The 13176-nt window shown below is 56.3% G+C and overlaps 1 protein-coding gene across 3 annotated transcripts in view; it reads left to right on the top strand.

Moving 5' to 3' along the window:
• The first annotated feature begins 191 nt into the window (after positions 1-191).
• The window catches only part of TFEB (transcription factor EB), a 52475-nt gene continuing 39490 nt past the window's right edge, over positions 192-13176 (top strand). The window contains exon 1 of one of the 3 annotated variants that reach the window (XM_003776834.4): positions 192-312. In XM_003776834.4, coding sequence (XP_003776882.1) covers positions 293-312 — 20 coding nt within the window. In that variant the 5' untranslated portion in view covers positions 192-292. Of the gene's footprint in view, positions 313-831; positions 1109-1436; positions 1559-13176 lie in introns of those variants that run through there. The other 2 variants (XM_009241862.4, XM_054557472.2) reach the window with 2 other exon arrangements.

The following is a 13176-nucleotide window of genomic DNA, read 5'->3' as shown; positions in this document are numbered from 1 at the left end:
CGAACCAACTCAGCAAGGGATCTTGTCCCTTTGGACTTCATCCCTGTCCTCCTCAGGAGCCTCTTAGCAAAAGATCCAGAAACCAGGAGCAACATGGTATGTGGGGAAGGAGGAGAGAGAGGAAGAAAAAGAGGAGGGGAAGGAGAAGAAAAGCAGGGGAGGGGCGGGGGGAGGAGACAGGGGAAAAGGGGCGGGGAAGAGGAGAAAGTAGAGAATGATGCCTCCGCACCCTGTGAACTTCCAACAAGGGAAGGTGACATGAAAGGAGCTCAGACAATTTCTGTCCAGCAACATGACAGCAAGCTCAGGCTGGTGAGTGGGGCGTGAATGTAGAACCCATAATGCGGGCAGGCTGCCTTCTACAGTCATATTTTACCCTGTCCTTCGCCAGGCTCACCCTGGCCTTGCGCCTTATGATCGGGGCAGGGATAAAAGTGCAAGATCCAGGTCCTGCACCCTACTCCTGAAGAGAAGCTGGAATTTGCCACAGGTGGAGTTTCTATGGCAACAGCACACCATCTGGGACCCTCTCTTTCTTAGACTGCCGAAGGACAGCCGGCTGCAGGTTCCTTTTAGGGGGTCGGACAGGCTACAGAATGTATCGTAGTGAGCCCTGGTTTGGGACATTACTGAGAGGAGAAAGAAAACTTGCAAAGAGGTAGAAGTGGATCAGAGGTTCCAAGTCAAGAGCCTCTTTCCCTGTAAGCCTTAGTCCGCTGAGCGTGACTACAAATCCCGGCGTACCTAGCGGGACTGCAGCGAGAACTACGCTTCCCAGTGGGCGCCGCGGCAGAGCGGCTGGGAGGCGGGGCGGGTGCTGCCCTCTGCCGGGCGCGGAGGGAAGTGTGCGTGGAGTGACAGCCGGAGCCCGGGCGCCGGGCGCGGGGCTCGGTGACAGCGGAGGCGGCGGCCCGGGCGGGACGCAGGGAGCGGCCGCGGCGCCGACGGCGGCGGGAAGGGCGGACGGGGCGGGCCTCCCTGGTGGCGCGGGGCCGGAGCAGCCCGGGAGCAGGTGGCGGGCACAGCTTGCGGGCCAGGCACCCGAACTTGGGACAAGTTGCCGGAGCCGCGGGGCGCGGGCGGCGGACAGATTGACCTTCAGAGCGAGGTGAGCGGGATCGGGGAGCGAGAGGCGCGAGGAGGGCCCGGGACCCCCGACCCAGGCTCCCTGGCTCCTATCCCGTGGGTCCCGGAGACAGGTGGGCGGGTGGGGGATGCCGGCAGGAGAGGGAAACAGGACCGTGCGCGCCGCCACCCACCCGCAGTCCGTCCGCCCCCGGGCGCCCAGCGCGTGGCCCGAGCGGCGCTCCCCGCCGAGCCGGGAGCCCCCTCGGCGCCTCCCTTCAGGCGCGGGCCGGGGGCGGCTTCTCCGCGACCTTATGTAACCGGGCGGGAGGGGCCGGGCGGGCATGGGCCTTCCCGGCCCGGAGCTGAGAGTCGAAGGGGCGGGAGGCGTGATGGTGAACTCGCAAGAAGTTTGAGGGACGCGCGGGCTCCGCGCCCACTTCCCCTCCACCGGACACGGCTGGGGCCGGCGATGCCGGAGAAGGGGTCGGAGGTAGGGGAGGTGTGCGGGGGCTGAGTCTGGCCGGGCCAGCGGGGGAGTGGGAGGGCCGGAGCGGCGCCACGCCCCGGGGGCTGGGCTGATGGGGGGGCGGGTGGAAGTACCATCTCTCCCTCCCTTCCCGTCCCTTCCTCCAGCTCGGTCTCTTGAAGAAGCCGCCCCTGGCCCCGTCCCCTCGAGTCCCTGGGCAGTCTCTTTTTCCCCGTGGGTTATTCCATGACCCTGGGGAACACCAACCCCGGAGCGCTCCCGCCGTGCGCCCCGTTGTCTGCCTCCCCCCGAGTTCCCAGCCGCCTGCCCGCCCCCCGAGTTTCCCCTCCCCCGTCTCGGTCCCGAATCCCGGAAAACACGCCCCCTTCCCCCCAATCCCCCGAGTCCGCGCCGCCCACCCCCGGGCTGTCCCGACCAGCTCTGGCCCAGCGCGTCCGCTCGCCTCCTGGAAGGGAGCGGGCAGATGCCAGCTCGGCCCCCGCCCCTCGGCCCCCTCCCCGCCCGGGGTTCCGGCTTCACGCACGGCTGCCCCGAGCTGCTCCGGGCTGCGCGAGCAGGTTCGCGCCGCAGCCGCCTGGCGCGCCCCAACCCCGCGCCCCGGGGGAGGAAGGGAGGGAGCCCGGGGCGGGGCTTGTCTGAGCGAACCCTGCTGGGCACAGGCCCCCGCCCTCCGCTCTCCGCCAGCCCCTGGCCGCTGCGCCTTCCCCCGAACCCCGCTCAGCTCCAGCCGTCGTTCTCTCGCCTGTCTGTTCTGGGGACGGTTCAGCGCGGAGCTTCTGCACTCAACTTGAGCGCAGTTTTTGGCTTAGAGCTCGCTGGGGAAGTGCAGGTTAATTACTGCCCAGCCCCCATCCCCTGCCCTCCCCCCAATCCCGAGTGAGGGGCTGCTTCATCCCTCAGGGAAAGGGACAAGACGGATGCAGGTCCCCAGTGACACCTCTGGGGTGTGGCTTCAGGCCCCTGCACCCGCCCTGGCCGAGATTCCATTGGCCCAGACCTGGCACTGTTGGGCAGCTGGGGATGAGGTTGGAGGCTGGTCTCTGGTTTCCTTCTGGGTGGACAGATGCGGATGCGCTCGGTTAGAACGTAGTTCTTGGTGCCACGACTGGGAGACAGTCCTCAGGCCCTCCCCTCAGGGAGCGCACTGTCCGGGGAGGGACAGCCAGCAATAGTTCCTGGCCGGCCAGGAGAGGCAGAGGCAGAGGAAGGGGAAGGGTCAGCTGCCTTGAGGTCCCTGCCTGCTAACCTGACGGTATGCTTTCACCATGCCGGTGACCCCAGCCCCAGGACCATGAGCAACTCGCCTGGCTCCCTTCTTTCCGTCTGCCTCCTGGCCGCGGGGCCCGGAGAGCTGGGAGCCAGAGGGTGTAAATGAAGGGCAGGGCTGTTTGGGTGACTCCACGCTCTGCTTCTCCCGGAGGGAAGCCAATGGTGCTTACCATTTACAAGGCCTGTTACAGCTGCAGGGTTATTTTGTCCTCAACTCAGCTCTGGGAGGCGGAGCCAAATGGGGACCCAGGTATCTCGGTTCCGGGTGCCCTGGAAGGAGTTCAGGGGATAGGGCAGGGGACACCCTAGGTGGGCACTGAATCTAGGGAGAGCCAACTGGGCTTTTACGGGCTAATGGCCCTGGTGACTCAGTCAGAGGTAGGCAGGGAGTGGGCCAGGGTAGGCAGGAGCCCTTCCAGGGTCCCACGTGCGCTGTCACAGCCCTCCTCAGCCTGTTTCTGGAAAGCTGAGAAGTAGGCGGAAGGGGACTCCCACCCCTCAAGTCTGGCTGCCCTTTGAGGGTCTAGCTCTTGGCCCTGAGCCCTCCTGGGGCTCTGTTTATGGCTGTAATTGCATCATTAGCTAGAGTTGATAGAGTTACTTAGCACCTGCCCCCACAGGGAGTGGCCCAGCCACCCCCTGGGTTCTGTCTCTTCCTTTTCAAAGTCAACTCGGTTTCTGCAGGCAACAGGGGTTTCCCCAACCACAGCTGTCATGAAAACCAGGTTGGGCCTTTGTTCTGGGGATGGAAGGCAGTCAGCACTTGGGGCCCGGCTTGGGGCTGCCCTGGAGATGACCATGGAAATTGGGTTGGCCTCCTCTGATCGGAGGGCGGGAGTTCAGGGTTCCCAGAGCTGCCAGAAATGTTCACATCCCAGGATGCAGTGAACATATATGCATGTACGGTGTGGATCCTCATCTGAGAGGAGGGAGATGAAAACACACCCACCTCACAGGCTGTTGTGAGGACTAAGGGTACGGCAGTGCCTGGTACATGGTGAGTACATGATGTTGCCTTCTGGGTTGGTGTGGGGTTTGTTTAATGGTTGGAGTTTGTGTGTATGGTTAAAGTGTCTAGGAATGTGGGTAGAGATGAACTGTGAATGTGTGTCTATGAGAGTGTAACAATAAAACAAGATTATATTAATAGAATATTCATCTCTTCTTTTATGCTATACTAGAACAATATTATAATAAGATTGATTATACAATAGTTGCCAACATTTATTGTGTGTTTAGAGTGAGGTGGGAATTACTGTTTGCATTACACTTACTTACTCAGAGAGGTTAAGCAAGTCACTTAAAATCACACAGCCTGGAAGTGACAGGATTGGAATTTTAACCTAGGTCCAATCGACTCCAAAGTCTGTGTTCTCAGTCCCTAAAGAAGACCACTTCTTCAAGGGGTTTCCCAGGAGTTCTCTCTTAAAAGGTGGGGGTGTGGTGGTCTGGGGACCTTCTTTTCTCTATCCAGGGTTTCCTGCTCTAAGCAGATCTTTGGGAGGCCTAGGTGGGAGGATCGCTGGAGCTCAGGAGTCCGAGACCAGCCTGGGCAACATAGCGAGACCTGGACTCAGTTGAAAAAAGAATTTGTATGAAAAAAATAAAAATAAAAAAGCAGAGTGGGAACTTGCTGAGGCCCCTGTCTGAGCACCATACCTGTTTCCTGGCCTTTCTTCTGAGCTGCCAGCATGGGTGACCAAAGGACCTCCAGCTAGAACCTGTCTTGACTGGCCAGGGAAGGAGACTGGTTCAGGCAAGACTTCCTAGGCTTCTTTGGAAGCCCCAGACACCCAGGAAGGGAGGAGGCATCCTTACTGATGGCCTCCTAGGTGCCCGGCTTTGTGCCACGCACTCCACGTCCATTAACGTACAGTGCAGCCCTCAGCAGGCCCTTGTTTAATCAGATGTGCAGAAGAGGCTGTGGGGATCATTGGGTGAGAATGGGATGGCAGTGAAAGTCATAAGAGCACTGGACCAGGAGTCGAGAGACCCCACTGTGCCTCTCACTGGCTGTGTGGCTGGGCAGGTCTCTGCTCTGTTCAGCCTCAGTTTCCATATCTGTGAATCTGGATCATCTGTGGGATTCCCTCCAAAGCGAACCTTCTACAAATCTTTGCCAAAGGCACCAGGGAGGAAGAAAAAGGAAGAGAAAGGAAGGGGTGGTGGGGGTGGGTTGTTAGGGGTGTTTGGGAGATGCTGCAGTCCGCAGAATTGAGCTTTAGCTAAAGACTGGTCCTGGTGAAGCAACCGGGAAGTTTTTCTTGGGACAGCCGTAGCCACTATATATTGAGCACTGGACCAGTGTCACCTGGTCAGGGGGTTGTTGAGAGCATGGGCTCTGGGACCAGGCTATGTGGCTTGCATAGCTCTGCCACTTAACACTGTGTGAGTCTTGGCAAGCTGCTTAACCCCACTGTGCCTCAGTTTCCACACCTAAAAAGTGAGGGTTCTTGCAGCACCCACCTACTAGTGCTGTCATGAGGGCTGAGTATGCCGATATTGATGCACATGTAGTACTTAGAATAGCGCCTAATGAACTTTTATGACTCAGTGAGTTATTTATTTCTCGTTCTTAAGTGAGGAAATAGAGGCATGGAGAGCTCTAGGGAAGGAATAAAGACCTATGGGTTGCAAACAGGCCTCCCCATGTGTCTAACATTCTCTGATGTAATGCTTTACATGGGGCTTCCCACCACTCTCTGTCCCACCGCACCAGCCTGCTCTCCTCATTGAACAGGACGGTGCAGGGGGCTTGGCAATGCCTGCAGCATCTCTACCACCCCTACCCTGCCCCTTGGGTTTCCCTGGGTAGCATCTGGCCTGGCCAATCACCACGCACTCCTAGCTGTGGCTGTCCCCTGCTCTCCTATCATCTGTCCCTCCTCCACACTGCACCAGAGATACAGATCCCCTTGGCTGTGATGTCACTGAGGGCAGAGATAAAATCACAGTGATGGGGTAGGATCTGGGACTGATCATGCCCACAGGAAATGCTTTGCTGTGAAGTGGCAAAGCCGTGGGTGAGAGCCAAGAGGAGCAGAGCCAACAGGCAGGGTCATCACCAGCTTTCCTTCCTGGCTCTTAAGTGTGGGCTTAAGGAGGAAAAATGAGGTCTGGCCACCCATCTTTTGTCCAGCTTTCTTGTCCACCTGGCCCCATAAGATCCAGCACCTGCTTGCCGGGCCATACAGGCCACCTGGTTGGCTCTTATGCATACAGCGGTGGTCCCAGAGTAAGATGTGGTCCCGTAAGGATTAATCCAGGAATTCCACCAGACTCTCCATCCAGAAACCCATGGCTCATATTCCCTCCTCTTAGCCCTTCCTTGCTCCTTCCCTATAAGCAAATCTTTCCCTCCATCAGGGCACACTTTTCAGAGAGACCGGGGCACTGTTCCATCTTACTGCAGCCTGGCTGGATATTGTGATCACCTGAGGAGCTCTTAGACAATACCATTGCATCTGAATCTCTTGGGGAGGGGCCTAGGCATCTTTATTTAATATTTTTTTTTCTGGGATGATCCCGATGCCCTTTCTCTAGGGCAGTGGTTCTCAAATTTGGGCATGCATGTGAACTCCCTGGAGGAATTGTTTAAACACAGATGCTGGGCCCCTCCCGGTGTTTCTGCAAATTCCATGTGGTCTAGAATTTGAATTTCTGACAAGTCCTCTAGTGATGCTAATGCTGCTGGTCCCCAGAGCACACCTGGAAAACCAATGCCTTTGGGTCCTGCCGCTTTGCAGCTACCCAGGTGAGAGCCGCCCTTCTCCTGGGTTCTGTGTCTCTGACTTTGGGCCTGGTAGGCCTGTCCGCTTTTGAAGGCAGGTGCCCAGGGGCACGGACCACTTCTGAGAAAATTTGATGTCCCCTCTATAGTCAGTCCTTCCCATGTCTCCACCTGTCCCCACCTCCCATGAAACTGTCCACTGTTCGGCCTTGTAGCTCTTGGTCCCACTCTCTGGGACAAGTGCTTAAAACTGTGCACTGGTTGATGAAGGCAGGATGAGGCGGACAAACAAGGATGGCACTAGCTGAGGGGCCTCAGAACATGCGTCAGGGTCTGAAGCTGCTGTGAAGGTGCTTGGCGCTAAAGTAGCATTATTGCAGTAATTGGGGAGGTGTTCAGAGAGGACCCTCACTTTGTTGAAGGGAGGCTCTTAAAATACTTCCTGTTATTTCACTTTCCCACCCTATGGAGGGCAAGTATTTGATTCCAGCTTGAATCATAGTTGTTGTTAACAATAAAAATGATAAAGACACACACAGAAATAAGCTGTTCCCTTTTCCTTTCCTCTCCCAGACCAGAGATGTGGGGAGGGTAGGGGGAGGGTCCCTGCTGGAGGTAGTGGAGTCCCTGTCATCTTCTAGGTGGTCCTGGGCCGTGAGAGAGCGGATGGTTGGGAGAGCCTGGGGGCTGGCCCCTGGGGGGAGGGGTGTGGAGTTGTTTGTGGAAACTGGAGGGAGTTGGGGTGAAGCCTGGTAGGAGGTGAGAAGAGGTGGCAGGTCCCACAGCCCTGCTGCAGGGGAGGCGAGGCGGGGCCAGGAGTCGGGGAGAGATTGGTGTCTGAACCAGCCAGTCCTCAGGTGACTGGGGACAGGGGTTTGGTGTGTTTTGGTCCATGCCGTACCCCTAGCACCTAGAAGAGAGCCTCATGTATAGTGGCTGCTCAATACATCTTTGTGGAATGGATGAGAGAATGGGATTGAGCCCGCATCGTGTGCCCAGAAATGCAGACACACAAAAAATGTTCTGTCTACCGTCTCTACCCTGCAGGCGCTTCACCAGCTGACGCCCAGCGGCCTCGCCCACAGGTCCACAAGGCACTGGGCCCTCTGCCTCTGCCCTGTCTTCCTCCCGGCACAGTGATCCAGGCCCAGCCTCCTTCTGGTGTGGGGCTCACAGTCTGTTCCTCCCCACAGAGAGTCTGCCAGCACCTCCCCCAACCCCCCCTCCCCGAGTTCTACCAGTGGGTCTGTGGGGTGGGGCTCCGGTTTGTTTTCTCCTGTTTGCCAAGGGAAGTCACAGCCTGTCCTTTGCCTTGTTTATAATTGCTTTGAGGACAGCACCTGCCGCGGCCCCCCACAGTCCCTGAGGAGTGCAGAGTGGCCAGGAGGTGACACACTATACTGTCCACCCCCTGCCGCCTCTTGTCCCCTCCCAGCTCTAACCAGGTGCACTTTCTGCTGCCTTGCCAGGACGGCGCCGGCTGGCCTTGCTTTGGGGCTAATTGGAGCCATAGAGCAGGGGGCGTCAGAGGGCAGCTGGCGCTGCCCCCATGTTGTCAAGAGGAGGGGACCGAGGCCCAGGGATTCAGCAGCACAAGGCCTTCAGTGTCAACAGGCATGTACTGAGCACATCAGAGGTACCCGGCACTGGGCTGGCCAAGCAGGGCGGATGGGAACAAGATCACAGCTTCTCCCGCAAGGTGCCCATGTCCTAGCCAGGGAATCTTAGTAACCGCAGAGGGCAGAGAGGAGCAGAATGCAAGAAGCTAGTGTAGACTAATGTACTAAACAACATAAGCATGGTGATACCTGCCCTTTGCCCTGAAGAGCATTCTCCTTGGGCCTCTTGCTGGCACAGAGACCTTGACTCAGTGTGGTTTAGGCCCTCAGCCCTTTCCACCCTCTGGGCCCCAGGAAGGGCAACTCTACTGCTCCCTGGGCCCTCTCACCTGGCGGTCACCTCTGCAGTGTCCGTTCTGGACAAGTCCTTCCTTCCAGGAGGACTAGAGGCTGCTGGAGCCTTTGAAAGGAGGCTCTGAGCCACCCACCTGCCACTTGGAAGCCCTGGGGCCATGGGGAGATGTGGTGCTGGATCAGGGCCGACAACTCAGGCCTCCTTGGACCTGCCTGTGACTGAGCCTCCATGCTTGGGCCTGGAACCTGGGGGCAGTGCCTCTGTTCCTCCCACCTCCAGAACCTTCTTTTTTGTTTGTTTGCAGACAGGGTCTCTCTGTGTTGCCCAGGCTGGAGTGCAGTGGCACAATCCTGGCTCACTATAGCCTCAACCTTCTGGGCTCAAGCAATCCTCTTACCTTAGCTTCCCAAGTAGCTGGGACCAGAGGCACGTGCCACCACACCTGGCTAATTTTTAAAATTTTTTGTAGAGACGGGGTCTCACCATGTTGCCCAGGCTGGTCTCAAACTCCTGGGCTCAAGTGATCCACCCGCCTCGGCCTCCCAAAGTGCTAAGATTACAGGCGTGAGCCACCTCGCCTGGCCACAAGCCTTTTTTCTCCCCTCCACCCTCCACCACCCTCTGAGCCTCCATCTAGTTCCACAGCATCTGCAGTCTTGGACTCTCTCTCTCTCTCCCGCTCTTTTTCTCCCCTTCTCTCCTTCCTCTTTATTTCCTTCTCTGCCACCTTCCTTCTTTTGATGTGTTCAAAGGATGACCAGGGCCCACCCCACCAGTACCTTTCTCACAGTCAGCCTCCAAGTCCTGCTGTCAGGGGCCCAGAGGAACGGTCCACGGTAAGGTGAGATGGCTGCGAAGGTGCCCAGCCTGACGCAACCCTCTACCCATGGCCAGCAAGGGGTGTGTGGTGGCTGGGACATCCTGGGCGGGGTGGCAGGTGAAAGAGGCTAGGGTAGCCGGCTCCTGTGGGTTGAGGGGCAGCCAGCAGCCTGGGCCAACTGGGGGAAGGGACCCTCCCTAGACAGCCCCAAGCATTATCACTACTCCAGACCTGTGCCTAACTATAGGTTGTCATCCACTTCTTTGGATCTAATTATAGTGTTTTGCAAAACTAGGTATGGGAAGAAAATACTATAACCAATTACTTATATCTCATTCTTTTCTTTCTTTTAAAATTGCGAAATATAGCATAGTTGCTTAAAAAAGCATAAACATACACATATAATGTAGTAAATAATTATAAAAGTGGACCCCTGGCTGGGCGCGGTGGCTCACACCTGTAATCCCGGCACTTTGGGAGGCTGAGGCAGGCAGATCACGAGGTCAGGGGTTTGAGACCAGCCTGGCCAACATGGTGAAACCCTGTCTCTACTAAAAATACAAAAATTAGCCGGGTGTGGTGGCATGCACCTGGAATTCCAGCTCGGGAGGCTAAGGCAGGAGAATCGCTTGAACCCGGGAGGTGGAGGTTGCAGTGAGCCAAGATCGTATCAGTGCACTCCAGCCTGGGCGACAGAGCAAGACTCCATCTAAAGAAAAAAAAAGTGAACCCCTAGGCAACCATCACCCAGGTGAATAAACAACAGAATGTAGCTTGTACGCCAAAATCAACTCATGTGCCCTCCACCCCCAGAGGTAATCACTATCCCGACTGTATGATAATCAGCTCCTTGCTTCTTTTATCATGTAACCACCTATGTCTGCATCCCTTAGCTGTCGAGTTTAGTTTTGCCTGACTCTGAATTTAATACAGATGGAATGGCGCTGGACATGTTATTTTACGTCGTGCTTTTCTCACCCAACAGTGTATTTGTGAGAGTCACTCATGTTGTGTATAGCCATAGTCTGTTAATTTTCTTTCTTTTCTTTTTATTATTTATTTATTTATTTTTGAGATGGAGTCTCGCTCTGTTGCCCAGGCTGGAGTGCAGTGGTGCCATCTCGGCTCACTGCAACCTCCACCTCCCCAGCTCAAGCGATTCTCCTACCTCGGCCTCCCAAAGAGCCACCGGGCCTGGCCTTTAATGTATATTTCAACTTCAGTAAATATTTTGTGAAGTGGTTGTACTACTTTACCCCTTGCTAGTGGCCCATAGAGTTCCTGTTGCTCCTTAGCCTTATCAACACTTGGTCTTGTTAGACAGTTTAATTTCTGCCATGATGGTGAGTGTGTAACATGTCTCATCCTGGTGTATTGCATTTTCATTCTCATTTTTAAAATATATAATTTTGGGGTATGTTTGCTGACATCTATAATGTATTCATGCATTGGGGTATATATAAGCAATTCATAAGGAAAGAAGCATATATTGAGAGTGCTGGAAAGTTTTTACTGATAGGAATACGTGATCAAAACAGTTGAAAGGTCAGGGTAATATTGAATGCCAGGAAGGGGGTTGGCATGCAGCTTGGGAGTCAGAAGGTGATATTGGTCTTGTGGGGAGACCCTCTAAGTGGCAGTGCCTGCTGGGGCTAAGAAACCTCTTCCCAAAGGGTGCTGAACCCACAGAGTACCCACCACCCTTCAGGCCCTCTTGCCTAGCACATCTGGCGGGGGAGAGGGGGAGACTCTCAGGCTACAGCCCTCAGCAGGTGTACCGTTCAATTTGGAATTGGCAGGTGCCCATCTTTTAGGTGCTTCTAGGGCAGTAGTTCTCCACTAGGGGTGATTTTGTCCCCCTAGGGGACATTTGCCAATGTCTGATGATATTGGCCAGGGATACCACTAAACATCTTAAAATGCACAGGACAGCCCCTGTAACTGATTACCTGGCCCTGAGTGTCTGGTGTTGAGGTTGAGAAACTCTGATCTAGGAAAAGAGCCAGGAAACAGATTTGCCATAAACTTGCTGCATGGCCTCAAGGAAGTCACTTAAGTGATTTGAGCCTCAGCCTCTTTGGAATCTGAAAAATGGGTAGCAAGCGTTGCTGCCCCTCCCCTTCATGGGGCTCTTGTCAGGATGGGGGAGATGGTGAATGTACAGGCATTTTGGGGGAGGCGTCCCTGCAAAGGGGCCTTGTGGCTGTTGCGTTCCGGTAGAGCCAGGCCTTTTCAGCAATGGCCCTTCTTCCTTGACTGTGTTCCCTGTCCACCAAGCTGGAGGCATCAGGTGACTGCTGTGAGCCTCAGTCCTGGTTCGTGCTGCTGTAGGGGCTGTGAGGCGCTTCCCCCACAGTCCCTGCGGGCCCCAGCCTTTTGATGAGGGCTGCAGAAATGAGGGGTTCTCTGGGAGCCTTGGGGCCCAGGACAAATACATTTCCAACTTTGTCCTTAGCTGGATGGGAGTCCAAGGTTGTGGGGGTGATAAGAGGTATTTATCATGTTCCTTATCTGAGGCCCCATTGCAGGTCTTGGGCAGCAAGGGGTGGGAGCCAGAGGTCCTCCCTGGGGGCTCTGCACACCCAGGCCTGGCTCCTACTCATCCTTTGTGTCCTTCCAGAATTTGCCAGCCCAGGGAGGCCCAGGGTTGGACCAGTCTGGGTCCATCCTCCCTGGGCCTCTCTGGCCTCCGTGTTCTGGGTTTCCCTCACATTGCTGGCATCTCCTGCCTTCTCCAGGAGCCACGGCCTGCCTCATCTCCTCTCTGCTGCCCGCTTCCTTCCTGAAACCTGCACTCACGAAAGGGCCCAGTAAACTCATCCACCCTGAGACGCAGTTGACCGATAATAGCTTAACCTTTCTTAATACAGGGTATTTGCTTATCAAAGATGGGAATCCCTTGGCCACCAGAAAGAAGCACTAAGTGAAATCTCTGCCCAGTCTCTTTGGCAGGCTGCTAAAAAAGTGCTAGGGGACTGAGGAACCATTGAACTCGCATGTGTATCAAGAACAGTTGCTGCACAAGTGAAAAGTGTGCGGTGGTGTGGATCTTCCCGGAGCTGCCCAGGGCTCTGCTTGATCTCAGGCTCCATTTCAAGGTGGGCTGTAGTACGGCCTCGACCTGGGTGTCTGGAGGCCCTGGGAAGGCCCAAGGCCAAGACTGCAGGTGTATGGCCAGTCAGGAAGATGGTGAGCTGTGGGGCTTCTGGGTAGAAGGACACATGTCTCTAGGAAGCAGGGCTGGGGTTAGGGTTAGGCCCACCCTGGACCTGGTGGGATTGGGACTCTGGCGAAATTCTTGCTGCTGTGTGTCTCTCCATCTGCCTAGGGCCCTCTGAGGTCAGGCTGGGGTCAGGACGGCCATGAGAGGCCTCCTGTGGGAGGACTGAGGAGCGCTGTGGGCGCCTGGAGCCGGGCCGGTGAGATTGGAGCAGTCTGTGTTGGGTAGGCTGCGGTGTGTGAGAGGCCGTCGGGGCGCAGTTCCCTCTGTGCTGTGAGTAATCCTCGGCCGCATTTGCAGCTCCCAGGGGATTGTGCAACTTCCTCTCGGGCTGAGGTGCAGGGGGCTGGGTGAGAAACAGCAGCCACCGGGGAAATGAGGAAACTGAGCCCGGCCCTGGGGCTGGGGTGCAGCCTTGGCCTCCGGCCCCTGGAGGAGCTGAGCATTCCAGGGGTCTCCTTCCAGGGGGCTGCCCTCTCGAAGGTATGAGAGCACACGCGTGCATGTGTGTGAGTGTGTGCATGTGTGTGAGCATGTGTGTGAATGTGTGTCCGTGTGTGAGCCTGTGTGCATGTGTGTGAGTGTATGTGCATGTGTGCGGTGTCTTTGGGGAGGTGGGCGGGTAGGGATGAGGCCCCTCAGGCTGCACTGGCATTGGGATGTCTTTG

This window comes from Pongo abelii, chromosome 5 (genome assembly GCF_028885655.2).
Source record: "Pongo abelii isolate AG06213 chromosome 5, NHGRI_mPonAbe1-v2.0_pri, whole genome shotgun sequence".
Taxonomy (NCBI): domain Eukaryota; kingdom Metazoa; phylum Chordata; class Mammalia; order Primates; family Hominidae; genus Pongo; species Pongo abelii.
Note: the sequence above shows the minus strand (reverse complement) of the source record. Positions and strands in the feature narration are given on the sequence as shown.